The sequence below is a fragment of the Bombina bombina genome, chromosome 1 (genome assembly GCF_027579735.1).
Source record: "Bombina bombina isolate aBomBom1 chromosome 1, aBomBom1.pri, whole genome shotgun sequence".
Taxonomy (NCBI): Eukaryota; Metazoa; Chordata; class Amphibia; order Anura; family Bombinatoridae; genus Bombina; species Bombina bombina.
Window position 1 is genome coordinate 604921843 of NC_069499.1, and position 17288 is coordinate 604939130.

A 17288-nucleotide genomic window follows, 5' to 3' on the forward strand; every position below is an offset into this window, starting at 1 on the left:
TTTTTCAAATAAAGATATCAAGAGAACGAAGAAAAATTGATAACAGAAGTAAATTAGAAAGTTGCTTAAAATTACATGCTCTATCTGAATCACAAAACTCTGACGGCTCAGAGCAGACATTAGCACTCAAAGGGTTAAAAGATAGACTGGTAAGCAGTCTACATAAGGATGAAAAAGATAAAATGTGGCTATCAAAATATAAAAGTCAAGAGGGAAATTTCAAGTGTAGAAAATGCTCTGTCTGTAAAAATATGCCAAGAGGTAGTACATTCTATGATAATGAAGGTAAACAGCATAGAATTAAGGGCCACAAAACCTGTAGAACAGAGGGACTGGTGTATATGCTCCAATGTAATTGTCCCAGTGTTTACGTAGGAAATATATACTGTGAACTCAAGGAACGTATAAAAGAACATAAACGGGACAATAAAAATAAATGTATAAAAGTAAAGCAGTGTAGCTAGGCATTTCTTTTTAAATACTGATAGTAATGAGGAGTTACAATTTAGAGGTTTAGAATTGGTCGATTTAGGGGATAGAAAAGGCAACCCTGACAAAATCCTCCTTCAAAAGGAATGCAAATGGATCTTCAATTTGGGATCCTTTAAACCTAGAGGTATGCAGTTTCTGGGTTAATGTGTATATCCTTTAAGAAATTTCTCTTTATGTATCTGAAAGTGAATACGTAAACCGTATATATGAAACAGAGAGCTAAAACGTTTTAGTAGATAATTACAATGTAAATATATTTTAAAAAAAAACAAATCAATAAAAAAAAAAGAAAATCACTGCAAATAATTAGTTAAAATGTTTAAAAAATGTATCAGTAATAGCCACAATTGTGAGCTACAAGCAATTTTAGGAGTAAATATAAAAGTTTTCCATTTCATCCGATAGGCTAAGGAGGAGAGTGATTCCTCTTTAAAAAGCAACAATTGACTATTACGTCATCAGATCAAGCCAGACGAAGCACTGTGCTGTGTTAGGGGTGAAACGCGCGTAGCAGACAGCTACTCAATTGCTCCACAGGACGCACCACAATACCTATAAAGGCCTCAGACTATGGTAAAGGGTGATACTAAAACCTGAAGAGCAATGTGGCACCAGTGACCTCACGTAAGTCTGTGACGGACACTACATACGAAACTGACTTTCGGAAAGACATAACAGCAGACATTGCTTTACTAACTACGCTGAGAGAGGAGTTGCAACTTTGAGGACCAGAGAACCGTTGACCCACCTAGATCTGGGGAGTATGTATTGCAGTTATGGTCTTTTTCTGGAGGGTTATGAATAAGGACTAAATTGCTTTGCTTTACTAACCACGCTGACAGAGGCTTTTCTTGCTGGACTAAGCTTTATTTTGCATTATTAACCCCTCCAGATTCTGGCTACCAGAATTGCAGCATGGGGGTGCACACTGAAGATTTTCAAAGGGCCATTCTTATGTATGCATAAGTAAAAAGTGGTATTGGGATACAGAGGAAAAATTGAATGAATAATTTAACTCTGGAGCATAAAAGACAGGGAGCTCCCTGACAAATTAAGGGTACCCTTCAAATGTGTCCTGTGGACTTGATGTGACTCTTATTGCTTGTGGCTTAATGTAACTAGTATGAATAAAAGTAGATTATGTTGCATATCTTAAGTATTGTCCTGATTTAATTAAATTATTTTCCTCTAGGTTTGTGCCATATAAGGGTATACTGGATTGCCATGTGTAGGGGTGGGTAGATTTTTGTGACTCTCCCTCTTCACAGGAGTCAATTCTTCTTTATATCTATCTATCTATATATCTATCTCTATATGTGTATGTAGACAATAAAGAGATAAATGTTCTGTACCAGCTAGAAGTGTGCCTCCAGTGCGTGAAAACATCTGTAAGCGATCATCAAATGGGACAAACCCACCCTTAAGGTGCTGTCACAAGAGAAAGGTAGTACCTCATTCTCAGTGCACCCGGAAAGCTTTATTGGACAACTTTAAAACATCCAAATGGAAGAAACAACAGCAAATACATACAGAGAAGCGTACACCAGATGGATTACGCATTTCGACTCATAGACGTAGTCATAGTCTGACTGGTTATGTCTAACACAAACTATTTAAAATCACAGCTTGATGTTAATAGGTTAAAATAAAAACACACCTCACTGAATCTTAACTGTGTAGTAATTAATTACCTCATGCAACAACAACAGCTACATATACTATCTTACGGATGTAAATACATATATACAAAAGATAGGTAAAAGGGGACCCATATCACTGCCTAACAAAATTTCATACTAAATATTATAGAACAAAGTGAAAGGATTCATATATGTTCATCATATAGAGAATACAATATATAGAGAAAACACATGATATAGCATTCATGAAAACAGTAATGAGAATATACTACGGTGAGTAAAGGTTTGAGGTGCTCTTACAGGAAGTGCCTCACTCTGGGTTCTATACTATCACCAACTGAACTAAAAGATATTGGTAAACCCAGGAATTCATGGTTGACCTGTGCAGGAATGTTTAAATGTGGCAGGAAATGTAAATCTTGTGACTATGTCATCTGCACTAACACGTTTACATCTAGTGTCACTAGAGATTCTTTTAACATTGAGACTGCACTGCTACATAAGTCATATTTCATTGTATGTCACAAATGTGAGGTTCAATACGTGGGTCTCACTTCAAGAGATATGAAATCTTGTATACGGGAACACATGTCCACTGTATCAATTGGCAGGTCATCTACCCCTTTGGTTTAGCACTTTGCTCGAAAACACAATAGTAAATTAGACACCTTTAAATGGTGCATTATATTAGAAAGTTCAGAGACTTAGAAGGGAAGGTGACCTGGACCAATTTTTGGCTAAAATGGAGTTATTCTGGATACTTAAACTGAAGACCAGGGTACCTCTAGGATTAAATTCACGCTATGACATTATCAATTTTGGGGAATAAATGTATCAATTTTTGGGAACATATGTATCTATTTACTATGAGGCTTATACATTTTTATTTTTGTTCTATAATACTGTATTGTTCTATATCAACTGTATTTACAGATTTTTTACACACGATAAGTGTTTGGTAATTCGATTGCCTTAGAACAATTTATATTGTTATAATATTGAGACCAATGTTTATGTATCGTTTTTCTTTGAATTATGTTCAAGTATTTTTGTAAATCTATATTCTCATTACTGTTTTCATGAATGCTATATCATGTGTTCACTATATATTGTATTCTCTATATGATGAGCATATATGAATCCTCTCACTTTGTTCTATAATATTTAGTATGAAATTTTGTTAGGCGGTGATATGGGTCCCCTTTTACCTATCTTTTATATATATATGTATTTACATTGGTAAGATAGTATAGGTAGCTGTTGTCGTTGCATGAGGTAACTAATTAATTAATTACAACAAAGTTGAGATTCAGAGAGGAGTGTTTTTGTTTTAACCTATTAAAATCAAGCTGTGATTTTAAATAGCCAGTCAGGCTATGACTACGGCTACAAGCTGAAACGTGTAAGCCATCCGTTGTACACTTCTTTGTATGATTTGCTGTTTCTTCCATTTGGATGTTTTAAAGTTGTCCAATAAAGTGTATAACTTTTTAAGGAACCAGACTTTCTACTTTGCTTGCTTGTTATATGTGTATCTACACATATTAACACAAATATATATGTATGTAAGCATATACATAAATATTTATAGCGAAAACACAGTCCTCCATTGACCTCAATGTAAAGGCACTTTAGGTGGCATTTTGTTTCTTCAAACACGCCACATTCCCTCTCTTTAACACCGTATAACTGCTTTGTGCAGTTTTTGTTTTATGTTTTAAAAAAAAAAAAAAGTACTGTAATCTTTATTTTGGGGGCAATTGGGGTATTTTTTTTCTTTTTAAACCAGAGGTCTGACCTCTGGCTAATTGTGCTAAGTGCACAGTGAAACTGCAAGCTCACTTGTAATGGCTGATTATTTACCTTGTGCCTGTAAATTGGCAAATTTGCCCCTATACCGGGCACTTTAAGATAGCGCTTCACTTGTAATCTAATTCTAAATCAACAAACCTGCTACTTTTGATATGTTTGTTCCCTGCACTGGTAGCATATTACTTGGTAAGACTAACAAAATATGGTGAAAATTAATTAGAAGTAGCTTGAAAGTGCATGCAAGAGGAAAAATAGAACAGGATTGGTGTTCTATTCCCATATATAGAAAAACAAAGAGGATTTACTAATTCCAGTAAAACATAACTGGGAGACACTTCATACTGACCGTGAAAGAACTGCGAAGTGTCTGAAACTCCACAGGAACTATGTCAGATACAAAGTGACCAGTCATACACATACTGGTACATGTACAATATAAAATAAAGTGCAGCTGCTCACCTTGAAATACACAGATGTTGAGACAAAGAGCTGTGCTAGAGGCTCATACAGCAGCGAATCCAACTCTGAAAAATTGAAACAAATTGTATTTCCTTCCAAAACACGAATCGCATATACGATCTACAAGTATGTTGTCGCACAGAATCAAAATAAATAAAAAAATGCTCATGGCACCTTTAAACATAATCTTACATTTTTTTAGTGGCATACATTATGACCATACTTTCAAAAACATTGTTTAAACAATGAAAACTAGGGAGTATTGTGTTGATCAGTAATAATAATAGTATTAACCAGCAATAGAAGTTACAGTGATAGACAAAACAAAACACCATAGAATTTGCTGGTAGATAAGAACCAAAAGGCCCATTAAAGGGACATGAAACCCAATTTTTTTCTTTTATGATTTAGAAAGAACATGCAATTTCAAACAACTTTCTAATTTACTTCTATTATCTAATTTGCTTTATTCCCTTGATATACTGCGCTGAAAAGCATATCTAGATATGCTCAGTAGCTGTACATAGATGCCTCATATGATTGGCTCACCCATGTGCATTGCTATTTCTTCAACTAAGGATAACTAAATAATGAAGCAAACTAGATAATAGAAGTAAATTGGAATGTTGTTCAAAATTGTATTCTCTACTTGAATCATGAAAAACATTTTTTGGGTTTAGTGTCCCTTTAAGTATACCCATATTACTTGTGCAGTGTAAACATACTTATTCCTTAGGATAGCCTTATATGTGTCCTAGACATTTTACATTACAGTCCTTGTGTTAACCACATCTATTGGAAGTTTATTCCAACTGCAACCGTCTAAAATTAGCTCATGAAAAAACTATTAAACTTTTCAAACTGGACATATCTGACTACTGGCAAATGAAAGGGAAAATAAGCACTAGCATTTTTTATCATTTGTTTTATATACAGACATGCACTTCTTGTTGGCTTCAGAATTTGGTGCTTTTCCATATGATTTTAATGTCCCTTTAAGTAAGTTTTTCTGATAAAGATTCTAAGGTTAACACACACCCCCCTCTTTAAATAGTAATTTTTCAAGATATGGGAAGCACCGATTCCAAGCAGTTTTACATTTACCGGATGAAGAGCTGAGAGGAATCCAGCTGATAAGCTGCAGTATTTGGGAGCGGTGGCACCCATTCCAGTGAGGTAAGCATCTGTAGAGAAACTCCTCACAGCTAGACAGGCCTTCCTGAGAAATAGATAAAGAAAGCCTATAAAGATGTCAAGGTTCTGGAACATATTAGGGATATTATACTCATATCTCAACTTCATTATGTGTGTCATTTTCAATAAACAAGATCAAACAGAGAAAGCAATGTTATGTGACGTGTGTGCCTTTACAGTGTGCGCACAGGAGAAAAGTACTGTAATTAGACAAAACAAGATTATATTTGAAGAAATCACCTTCCTGTATGGACTATCATCATCTGGTGACTATTCTATGAAGACTTGTTTAACTCTCATTGCAATTTTTAAACTTGTATTGTTATTTATTTTTGTGAGAGTTACCTCTATTTATACATACATGTTTATTGGATGTATATCTAGTTTTATAGGAGAAAACTCCATAAAGCTATATCTACATGTCACTGAATGAGCCTGCGGTTAGGGAGACTGTTCTGTCTCACCTGTAGAAACTGCTGAGTGTTCACAACTGTTTCCAGGAAGTTTTCCACTTCTTCCTTATTCCGTTTGTTTCCTGTATACCAGGCACATTCTGGGGACAAAAACAAATAAGCAAAATTATTGGGAGTTACCCACTTAAAGAATGAAATAAATTCATCCCAATACACATCTGTCTCCTCCTACCTAAGACCTGGGATCCAAACCAGAAACGAAGAATATTCAAGATATTAGTTATCAGAAAAATAATATAAATTTTCCAGATTCCAGTGTGACAAATCTCACTAGTCTGATAACTGTTTTGCTAGTTATGGACTGAAGAACATTTCCAGACTTTAGTCATTATGATCTTTTAGAGCCTTAAAAGTACAACTAGTGTTTAAAAAAGTTGCCATTTTACAGGGGTTTCTGAATTGTAGCTGTAAACGCATTCACATGGTTGCACTGGCAATTATGCTATCAAATTTTAACAAATCAAATTGCTCCACTACTGCGTTCCAGAGGGAGTCTCTCAACCACAGTTTCACGAGTTCGCCTCAATAACTCAGCATATAGATCATAAACACAAAAACATAACTTAAGGAGAAAGTGATTCTGGAATGAGGAACATGGTAAATGCATAAACACATGAGGGATGGAAGACCAAAATAAATACATTTTAGACCGAGAGAGAGGGAAAGCGCATTGTTGGGTAAGGGAAAAGGAGCGATGCTGCTCAATACTTTTTCTAGCTGCTACATGAACATATGATAGCAAAGTTCAGAACTATCCATGCGCCTTTAAAGCGATAGTAAATCCTAGCGTTTGTGATTTACCAGCGGAACAAATAAAGGGGACTTTCAGTCATGAAGTATAAAATACTTCATGCTAAAAGTTACTTTCTTTGTCTAAAGTGTTCGCCGTGCTGAGCGTCTCAGGGTCTACATGTTGTGTGTGTACAACTCATCTTTCAAATAGATTGCTCACAGGCTGGGAAGGACAGCAGTTACAGCTCTAGTGGGTCACAGTGATTTGCCTTATATTCAAACAAGTAAAAAAAAAAAGTTTCAGTTCTTAAAAACAATATACAAAAAAAATGCCCCTCAAAAACAAAAAAGGAAGTCAGCACTATTTTCCCAATGCACCTTCAAGTAAATCCCCTTTCCCAAAGCCTTACATTACCCTCATGTAGTGTGGATGCCAGCCAGTAATTCAGCCTTACAAAGGGTGTGTCATCTTTGATGCAATTGATGTAATGCAGCAAAAGTGGGCTTTTTAACACACAGCCCATCTGAGCTGGGAGCTGGAGACAAAAACAGACCGATTACATTCCCAAGTGGCACTTACATACCCATTAAACACACAATTGTTACAATCTGTAATAAACAATGAGACTCAATAAAAAATTACATTTCACTGGATAAGTGTTTACTTATTGATATTGATCTTTTTGAGAGCCGAAGTTGACAGTCAGTTAAAACAGCAGAGAGTTTTAAAAAAAATATATCCAACTGGGAAATTATTAGGACTAGAAGTAAAGGCTTTAGCATATTCGCTAATTAAAATTAAACCTAAGACCCCCATTTTACCTATTCCACTGCTTATATCACTTTATTCCCACTTAGAGGTGACCATGTTACATATTTAAGGACAGGTGTTGGGTCACTGTGCACCTACATGGTACCGAACCCTTATTCCAATATTATGTTGCGGTCATTAAGTTACCTCGATTCTGTGGATGTTCTCTAATAGTTGAGAAAATGTTTGTAATTTTTCTACTGGAAAGGTCTCATTTTCAGACATCAGGTATTCAATGGTGACTGGGCCTTTGCCTCCTGAATGGTCCCCAACATGGCTACACACAGCCAGTGAGAGGTTGCTGTTCCATTTCTGTGAAGCACATGCACACAAAAATTGTTAGAAACATTTAAAATTTTCCAGGAATAAAAAGGGATAGGAAATACAAAATTAAACTTGCATGATTCAGATAGAGCATATCATTTTAATTCACTTCTAATTTTTAAATGTACTTTGTTCTCTTGGTATGCGTTGTGGAAAAAGAATATGTACATATCCTACACTAGTGGGAGCTAGCTGATGATTGCTGCATGCACACATTTGTCTCTTGTGATTGGCTGTTTGTTCAGATACCTCAATAGTGCATTGCTGTTTCTACGTCAAAGGATATCAAAGGAATAAAGCAAATTTGATAATAGAAGTAAATGGGAAAGTTGTTTAAAATTCTATGTTCTCTCTGAATCCTGGATTTAAAAAAAAACAACCTTTCATGTCGCTTTAGTCACCAGCTGACTGAACCAGGCTGTACTTTAAAGGGACATTACAGTCAAAATTTAAATGCACATAGATAAATTACATATTTGTATAGAAACATGTTTGCAATATACATGAATTGGCAAAAATGCTTCTAGTAAAAGTTATCACTGTTTTAGTGTTTAAAATTTTCTCTGCGTGTACATGTGAAGCAGCGCTAGATAGTCGCAGCAAGCAGTTTTTTTTTTAAATACTGAAGTTGCTCAGACTGCCAGCGGGGCTTGTATATCATGTCAGCAATTAACAAATGTAGTTATTACCAGATGATAAAATCACCTTAGGTTCTCTGAGCTGAGCAACTGCTGTATTAAAAATGCTAGTTCACAGTGTATTTTTAATACACTTGAGACAGCTATAGCTTTTATTAGAATAATTTTTTCTAATACATGTATATTACAAAAATGCTTCTATTCAAAACTGTAATGCATCAATGTGGATTCCAATTTTAGCTGGAATATCCCTTTAAAGTGAAGGTCCATTTTGATTAATTAGAGCCCAGGTTTTAATAAACCTATTAAAAACAATGTTTTCTTCAAAAACGTAACTTTCAATCCTGAATGCCGCTCCAGCGATTCCCCCGGCAGTCGGAAGCCACTGCAGACGTCAGAAATGATGAATCAGGCTTATTTCAATCACAGTTCCCCCCCCCCCCCCCCGGGGGGGAATCTTAGCCTGATGCAACGCTGTGATTGGAGGAAGCCGGATTCGTAATTTTGGACCCGCAAAGACGGCTTGCGACGGGCGGAGGAAGTGCTGGAGCGGCAAAAAGGTAAGTTTTTGAAGAAAACAGTGAAATGTCGATTTTGATGAATTAAAGTGCCCTTGTTTTTAATAGGATTATTAAAAACCGGGCACTAATTCATCAAAATGGACCTTCACTTTAATGTTATTGGCACTATAGGAGTAATAGTGCATAAGGGCATGCTGTGTATTCTAGTCTCCAGCTGACTTTCTCCTCAAGTACACTCTTCTGTTGGGAGTACCTGACTGCAGGCAAATACCAAAATGGAAGGAGAAAATAAAGAAGCCAAGTTAAAGTTAGGACTTAGTCACTAAGCCTTATACATAGATGTATTAGCACTTTAACAACCAGCACCGTACCCTGTACGACGCTGCTGTCCTGGGACTCTACTTTTAGCAAGATTGAGCTATTTCTGCATTCCCCACGAGTGGGGCAGTGCAGAAATAGACGGGCAGAGTTATGGATGCGGTGGTGCCAATCGTTGTTGGCGAGGGAGGGTAAGGAGGGAGGTGGGCCGGACCGCTACGCTAAAGAAAAAACATAATTTATGTAAGAACTTACCTGATAAATTCATTTCTTTCATATTAACAAGAGTCCATGAGCTAGTGACGTATGGGATATACATTCCTACCAGGAGGGGCAAAGTTTCCCAAACCTTAAAATGCCTATAAATACACCCCTCACCACACCCACAAATCAGTTTAACGAATAGCCAAGAAGTGGGGTGATAAGAAAAAAAGTGCGAAGCATATAAAATAAGGAATTGGAATAATTGTGCTTTATACAAAAAAATCATAACCACCACAAAAAAGGGTGGGCCTCATGGACTCTTGTTAATATGAAAGAAATGAATTTATCAGGTAAGTTCTTACATAAATTATGTTTTCTTTCATGTAATTAACAAGAGTCCATGAGCTAGTGACGTATGGGATAATGACTACCCAAGATGTGGATCTTTCCACACAAGAGTCACTAGAGAGGGAGGGATAAAATAAAGACAGCCAATTCCTGCTGAAAATAATCCACACCCAAAATAAAGTTTAACAAAAAACATAAGCAGAAGATTCAAACTGAAACCGCTGCCTGAAGAACTTTTCTACCAAAAACTGCTTCAGAAGAAGAAAATACATCAAAATGGTAGAATTTAGTAAAAGTATGCAAAGAGGACCAAGTTGCTGCTTTGCAGATCTGGTCAACCGAAGCTTCATTCCTAAACGCCCAGGAAGTAGATACTGACCTAGTAGAATGAGCTGTAATTCTCTGAGGCGGAATTTTACCCGACTCAACATAGGCAAGATGAATTAAAGATTTCAACCAAGATGCCAAAGAAATGGCAGAAGCTTTCTGGCCTTTCCTAGAACCGGAAAAGATAACAAATAGACTAGAAGTCTTACGGAAAGATTTCGTAGCTTCAACATAATATTTCAAAGCTCTAACAACATCCAAAGAATGCAACGATTTCTCCTTAGAATTCTTAGGATTAGGACATAATGAAGGAACCACAATTTCTCTACTAATGTTGTTGGAATTCACAACTTTAGGTAAAAATTCAAAAGAAGTTCGCAACACCGCCTTATCCTGATGAAAAATCAGAAAAGGAGACTCACAAGAAAGAGCAGATAATTCAGAAACTCTTCTAGCAGAAGAGATGGCCAAAAGGAACAAAACTTTCCAAGAAAGTAATTTAATGTCCAATGAATGCATAGGTTCAAACAGAGGAGCTTGAAGAGCTCCCAGAACCAAATTCAAACTCCAAGGAGGAGAAATTTACTTAATGACAGGTTTTATACGAACCAAAGCTTGTACAAAACAATAAATATCAGGAAGAATAGCAATCTTTCTGTGAAAAAGAACAGAAAGAGCGGAGATTTGTCCTTTCAAAGAACTTGCGGACAAACCCTTATCTAAACCATCCTGAAGAAACTGTAAAATTCTCGGTATTCTAAAAGAATGCCAAGAAAAAATGATGAGAAAGACACCAAGAAATATAAATCTTCCAGACTCTATAATATATCTCTCGAGATACAGATTTACGAGCCTGTAACATAGTAATAATCACGGAGTCAGAGAAACCTCTTTGACCAAGAATCAAGCGTTCAATCTCCATACCTTTAAATTTAAGGATTTCAGATCCGGATGGAAAAAAGGACCTTGTGACAGAAGGTCTGGTCTTAACGGAAGAGTCCATGGTTGGCAAGATGCCATCCGGACAAGATCCGCATACCAAAACCTGTGAGGCCATGCCGGAGCTATTAGCAGAACAAACGAGCATTCCCTCAGAATCTTGGAGATTACTCTTGGAAGAAGAACTAGAGGCGGAAAGATATAGGCAGGATGATACTTCCAAGGAAGTGATAATGCATCCACTGCCTCCGCCTGAGGATCCCGGGATCTGGACAGATACCTGGGAAGTTTCTTGTTTAGATGAGAGGCCATCAGATCTATCTCTGGGAGCCCCCACATTTGAACAATCTGAAGAAATACCTCTGGGTGAAGAGACCATTCGCCCGGATGCAACGTTTGGCGACTGAGATAATCCGCTTCCCAATTGTCTACACCTGGGATATGAACCGCAGAGATTAGACAGGAGCTGGATTCCGCCCAAACCAAAATTCGAGATACTTCTTTCATAGCCAGAGGACTGTGAGTCCCTCCTTGATGATTGATGTATGCCACAGTTGTGACATTGTCTGTCTGAAAACAAATGAACGATTCTCTCTTCAGAAGAGGCCAAAACTGAAGAGCTCTGAAAACTGCACGGAGTTCCAAGATATTGATCGGTAATCTCACCTCCTGAGATTCCCAAACTCCTTGTGCCGTCAGAGATCCCCACACAGCTCCCCAACCTGTGAGACTTGCATCTGTTGAAATTACAGTCCAGGTCGGAAGAACAAAAGAAGCCCCCTGAATTAAACGAAGGTGATCTGTCCACCACGTTAGAGAGTGTCGAACAATCGGTTTTAAAGATATTAATTGATATATCTTCGTGTAATCCCTGCACCATTGGTTCAGCATACAGAGCTGAAGAGGTCGCATGTGAAAACGAGCAAAGGGGATCGCGTCCGATGCAGCAGTCATAAGACCTAGAATTTCCATGCATAAGGCTACCGAAGGGAATGATTGAGACTGAAGGTTTCGACAAGCTGTAATCAATTTTAGACGTCTCTTGTCTGTTAAAGACAGAGTCATGGACACTGAATCTATCTGAAAACCCAGAAAGGTTACCCTTGTTTGAGGAATCAAAGAACTTTTTGGTAAATTGATCCTCCAACCATGATCTTGAAGAAACAACACAAGTCGATTCGTATGAGACTCTGCTAAATGTAAAGACTGAGCAAGTACCAAGATATCGTCCAAATAAGGAAATACCACAATACCCTGTTCTCTGATTACAGACAGAAGGGCACCGAGAATCTTTGTGAAAATTCTTGGAGCTGTAGCAAGGCCAAACGGTAGAGCCACAAATTGGTAATGCTTGTCTAGAAAAGAGAATCTCAGAAACTGATAATGATCTGGATGAATCGGAATATGCAGATATGCATCCTGTAAATCTATTGTGGACATATAATTCCCTTGCTGAACAAAAGGCAATATAGTCCTTACAGTTACCATCTTGAACGTTGGTATCCTTACATAACGATTCAATAATTTTAGATCCAGAACTGGTCTGAAGGAATTCTCCTTCTTTGGTACAATGAAGAGATTTGAATAAAACCCCATCCCCTGTTCCGGAACTGGAACTGGCATAATTACTCCAGCCAACTCTAGATCTGAAACACAATTCAGAAATGCTTGAGCTTTCACTGGATTTACTGGGACATGGGAAAGAAAAAATCTCTTTGCAGGAGGTCTCATCTTGAAACCAATTCTGTACCCTTCTGAAACAATGTTCTGAATCCAAAGATTGTGAACAGAATTGATCCAAATTTCTTTGAAAAAACGTAACCTGCCCCCTACCAGCTGAACTGGAATGAGGGCCGTACCTTCATGTAAACTTAGAAGCAGGCTTTGCCTTTCTAGCAGGCTTGGATTTATTCCAGACTGGAGATGGTTTCCAAACTGAAACTGCTCCTGAGGACGAAGGATCAGGCTTTTGTTCTTTGTTGAAACGAAAGGAACGAAAACGATTGTTAGCCCTGTTTTTACCTTTAGACTTTTTATCCTGTGGTAAAAAAGTTCCTTTCCCACCAGTAACAGTTGAAATAATAGAATCCAACTGAGAACCAAATAATTTGTTTCCCTGGAAAGAAATGGAAAGTAGAGTTGATTTAGAAGCCATATCAGCATTCCAGGTCTTAAGCCATAAAGCTCTTCTGGCTAAGATAGCCAGAGACATAAACCTAACATCAACTCTAATAATATCAAAAATGGCATCACAGATGAAATTATTAGCATGCTGGAGAAGAATAATAATATCATGAGAATCACGATTTGTTACTTGTTGCGCTAGAGTTTCCAACCAAAAAGTTGAAGCTGCAGCAACATCAGCCAATGATATAGCAGGTCTAAGAAGATTACCTGAACATAGATAAGCTTTTCTTAGAAAAGATTCAATTTTTCTATCTAAAGGATCCTTAAACGAGGTACCATCTGACGTAGGAATGGTAGTACGTTTAGCAAGGGTAGAAATAGCCCCATCAACTTTAGGGATTTTGTCCCAAAATTCTAACCTGTCAGGCGGAACAGGATATAATTGCTTAAAACGTTTAGAAGGAGTAAATGAATTACCCAATTTATCCCATTCCTTGGAAATTACTGCAGAAATAGCATTAGGAACAGGAAAGACTTCTGGAATAACCGCAGGAGCTTTAAAAACCTTATCCAAACGTATAGAATTAGTATCAAGAGGACTAGAATCCTCTATTTCTAAAGCAATTAGTACTTCTTTAAGTAAAGAGCGAATAAATTCCATCTTAAATAAATATGAAGATTTATCAGCATCAATCTCTGAGATAGAATCCTCTGAACCAGAAGAGTCCAAAGAATCAGAATGATGGTGTTCATTTAAAAATTCATCTGTAGAGAGAGAAGATTTAAAAGACTTTTTACGTTTACTAGAAGGAGAAATAACAGACAAAGCCTTCTTTATGGATTCAGAAACAAAATCTCTTATGTTATCAGGAACATTCTGCACCTTAGATGTTGAGGGAACTGCAACAGGCAATGGTACATCACTAAAGGAAATATTATCTGCTTTAACAAGTTTGTCATGACAATTATTACAAACAACAGCTGGAGGAATAGCTACCAAAAGTTTACAGCAGATACACTTAGCTTTGGTAGATCCAGCAGGCAGTGGTTTTCCTGTAGTATCTTCTGGCTCAGATGCAACGTGAGACATCTTGCAATATGTAAGAGAAAAAACAACATATAAAGCAAAATAGATCAAATTCCTTATAAGACAGTTTCAGGAATGGGAAAAAAAATGCCAAACATCAAGCTTCTAGCAACCAGAAGCAAATGAAAAATGAGACTGAAATAATGTGGAGACAAAAGCGACGCCCATATTTTTTAGCGCCAAATAAGACGCCCACATTATTTGGCGCCTAAATGCTTTTGGCGCCAAAAATGACGCCACATCCGGAACGCCGACATTTTTGGCGCAAAATAACGTCAAAAAATGACGTAACTTCCGGCGACACGTATGACGCCGGAAACGGAAAAGAATTTTTGCGCCAAAAAAGTCCGCGCCAAGAATGACGCAATAAAATTAAGCATTTTCAGCCCCCGCGAGCCTAACAGCCCACAGGGAAAAAAGTCAAATTTTTGAGGTAAGAAAAAATATGATAATTCAATGCATAATCCCAAATATGAAACTGACTGTCTGGAAATAAGGAAAGTTGAACATTCTGAGTCAAGGCAAATAAATGTTTGAATACATATATTTAGAACTTTATAAATAAAGTGCCCAACCATAGCTTAGAGTGTCACAGAAAATAAGACTTACTTACCCCAGGACACTCATCTACATGTTTGTAGAAAGCCAAACCAGTACTGAAACGAGAATCAGTAGAGGAAATGGTAAATATAAGAGTATATCGTCGATCTGAAAAGGGAGGTAAGAGATGAATCTCTACGACCGATAACAGAGAACCTTATGAAATAGACCCCGTAGAAGGAGATCACTGCATTCAATAGGCAATACTCTCTTCACATCCCTCTGACATTCACTGCACGCTGAGAGGAAAACCGGGCTCCAACTTGCTGCGGAGCGCATATCAACGTAGAATCTAGCACAAACTTACTTCACCACCTCCCTTGGAGGCAAAGTTTGTAAAACTGATTTGTGGGTGTGGTGAGGGGTGTATTTATAGGCATTTTAAGGTTTGGGAAACTTTGCCCCTCCTGGTAGGAATGTATATCCCATACGTCACTAGCTCATGGACTCTTGTTAATTACATGAAAGAAATAATTATCTGAGAGCGACAGGGAGAGGGAAGGAGGTAGGGGGAGAAGGTGGTAGAGGGGGATCCTCTGTGGAGGGAACCAATAGAGAGAGTAGGGAAAGGATAATAGATAGGGGTAAATGAGGGAGAGGGGAGGGAGTTGGGCAGCTACACTACAGAAAAAATGTTTTTTTTTTATTAAAATAAATTTAAATGCATTTTGACAGTTTTTCACAGCTAAACAGAGGTAGTTCATGTGTCCAAAACGACCAAAGAGAAAAAAAAGTTCATGTGCGCCATAAAGATAACATTGTGCTCACTCCTGTGGAGTTATTTATGTGTCAGCACTGATTGGCTAAAATGTGAGTGTTGGAAGAACTGAAATAAGAGGGCAGTCTGCAAAGGCTTAGATACAAGATAATCACAGGACGTAAAAAAAGGTATTTATAGAAAAGTGTTGGTTATGCAGAGACTTAAAAACAAAATTTATGCTCACCAGATAAATTCCTTTCTTTCCTAGCAGGGAGAGTCTACCACTTCATTCTTTACTGTTGGGAAATACAACACCTGGCCACAAGGAAGAGGCAAAAACACCCCAGCCAAAGACTTAAATATCCCTCTCACTTCTCCTATCCCCCCAGTCATTCGGCTAAGAAAAACCATCAGGATATAAAAAAATGCCGGAAGAAAAACAAAAAGGGAGCCGCCCAAACAAAGAATAACTAATAGACGGGGTCGTGGACTCTCCCTGCCAGGAAAGAAAGGAATTTATCTGGCAAGCATAAATTTTGTTTTCTTTCCATAAGGCAGGGAGAGTCCACGACTTAGTTCCTTACTGTTAAGAACAAAATAGCCAAGCTCCAGAGGACACTGAAGGAATAACGGGAGGGAAAAAAATTAAAAAATTTTTTTAAAAAAAAGGAGGTGGACCCTAATCTGAGGGCACCATAGCCTGCAGCAAAACCTCTCTCCCGAAAGCTGCTTTAGCCGAAACACACACATCAAACTTGTAAAATTTAGAAAAAGTATTTAAGGAGGACCAGGTAGCCATCTTACAAATCTGATCCATTGAGGCTTTGTTCTTAAAAGCCCAGGAAGTAGCTACTGCTCTAGTGGAATGAGCCGTAATCCTCTCAGGAGGCTGTTGTCCCGCCGTCTCATAAGCTAGGCGGATGACACTTCTCAACCAGAAAGACAGGGAAGATGTAGTGGCTTTCTGACCCCTACGCTTACCCACATAGATGACAAAAAAGAATGAAGATTGTCTGAACTCCTTAGTAACCTGAAGGTAGAACTTCAAGGCACAAACCACATCTAGTTCCTTCGCCGAAGGAGGATTGGGACACAAGGAAGGAACAGCAATCTCTTGATTAATGTTGCGATCTGACATCACCTTAGGAAGGAAACCCAACGTAGTACGTAAAACCACCTTATCCGCATGAAAAACAAGGTAAGGGGGGTCACATTGCAAGGCAGAAATCTCGGAGACTCTGCAAGCAGAGGCAATAGCCAATAAAAACAAAACCTTCCAAGATAACAGTTTAATGTCAACATTATGCATGGGCTCAAAAGGAGCCTGCTGCAACACACGAAGAACAAGATTGAGACTCCATGGCGGAGCCATCTTTCTGATCCTAGTCAGAGTCTTAACGAAGGACTGCAAATCTGGAAAGCTCAGCTAATCTCTTGTGCAGCAACACCGACAGAGCTGATATCTATACCTTCAGGGAACTAGCAGATAGACCATTCTCCAGTCCATCCTGGAGAAAAGATAAAATTCTGGTAACTTTAATC

General features: G+C 37.8%; 1 protein-coding gene across 1 annotated transcript in view; it reads right to left on the minus strand.

The window, feature by feature from the left end:
• Positions 1-17288, minus strand: part of CENPI (centromere protein I) — a 224399-nt gene that overhangs the window by 156929 nt on the left and 50182 nt on the right. The window contains exons 10-14 of the mRNA XM_053698960.1: positions 7761-7925; positions 7218-7338; positions 6062-6150; positions 5508-5622; positions 4404-4468 (exon numbers count right to left, since the gene is read on the minus strand). Of these exons, the coding sequence (XP_053554935.1) occupies positions 4404-4468; positions 5508-5622; positions 6062-6150; positions 7218-7338; positions 7761-7925 (555 nt within the window). The remainder of the gene's footprint in view (positions 1-4403; positions 4469-5507; positions 5623-6061; positions 6151-7217; positions 7339-7760; positions 7926-17288) is intronic.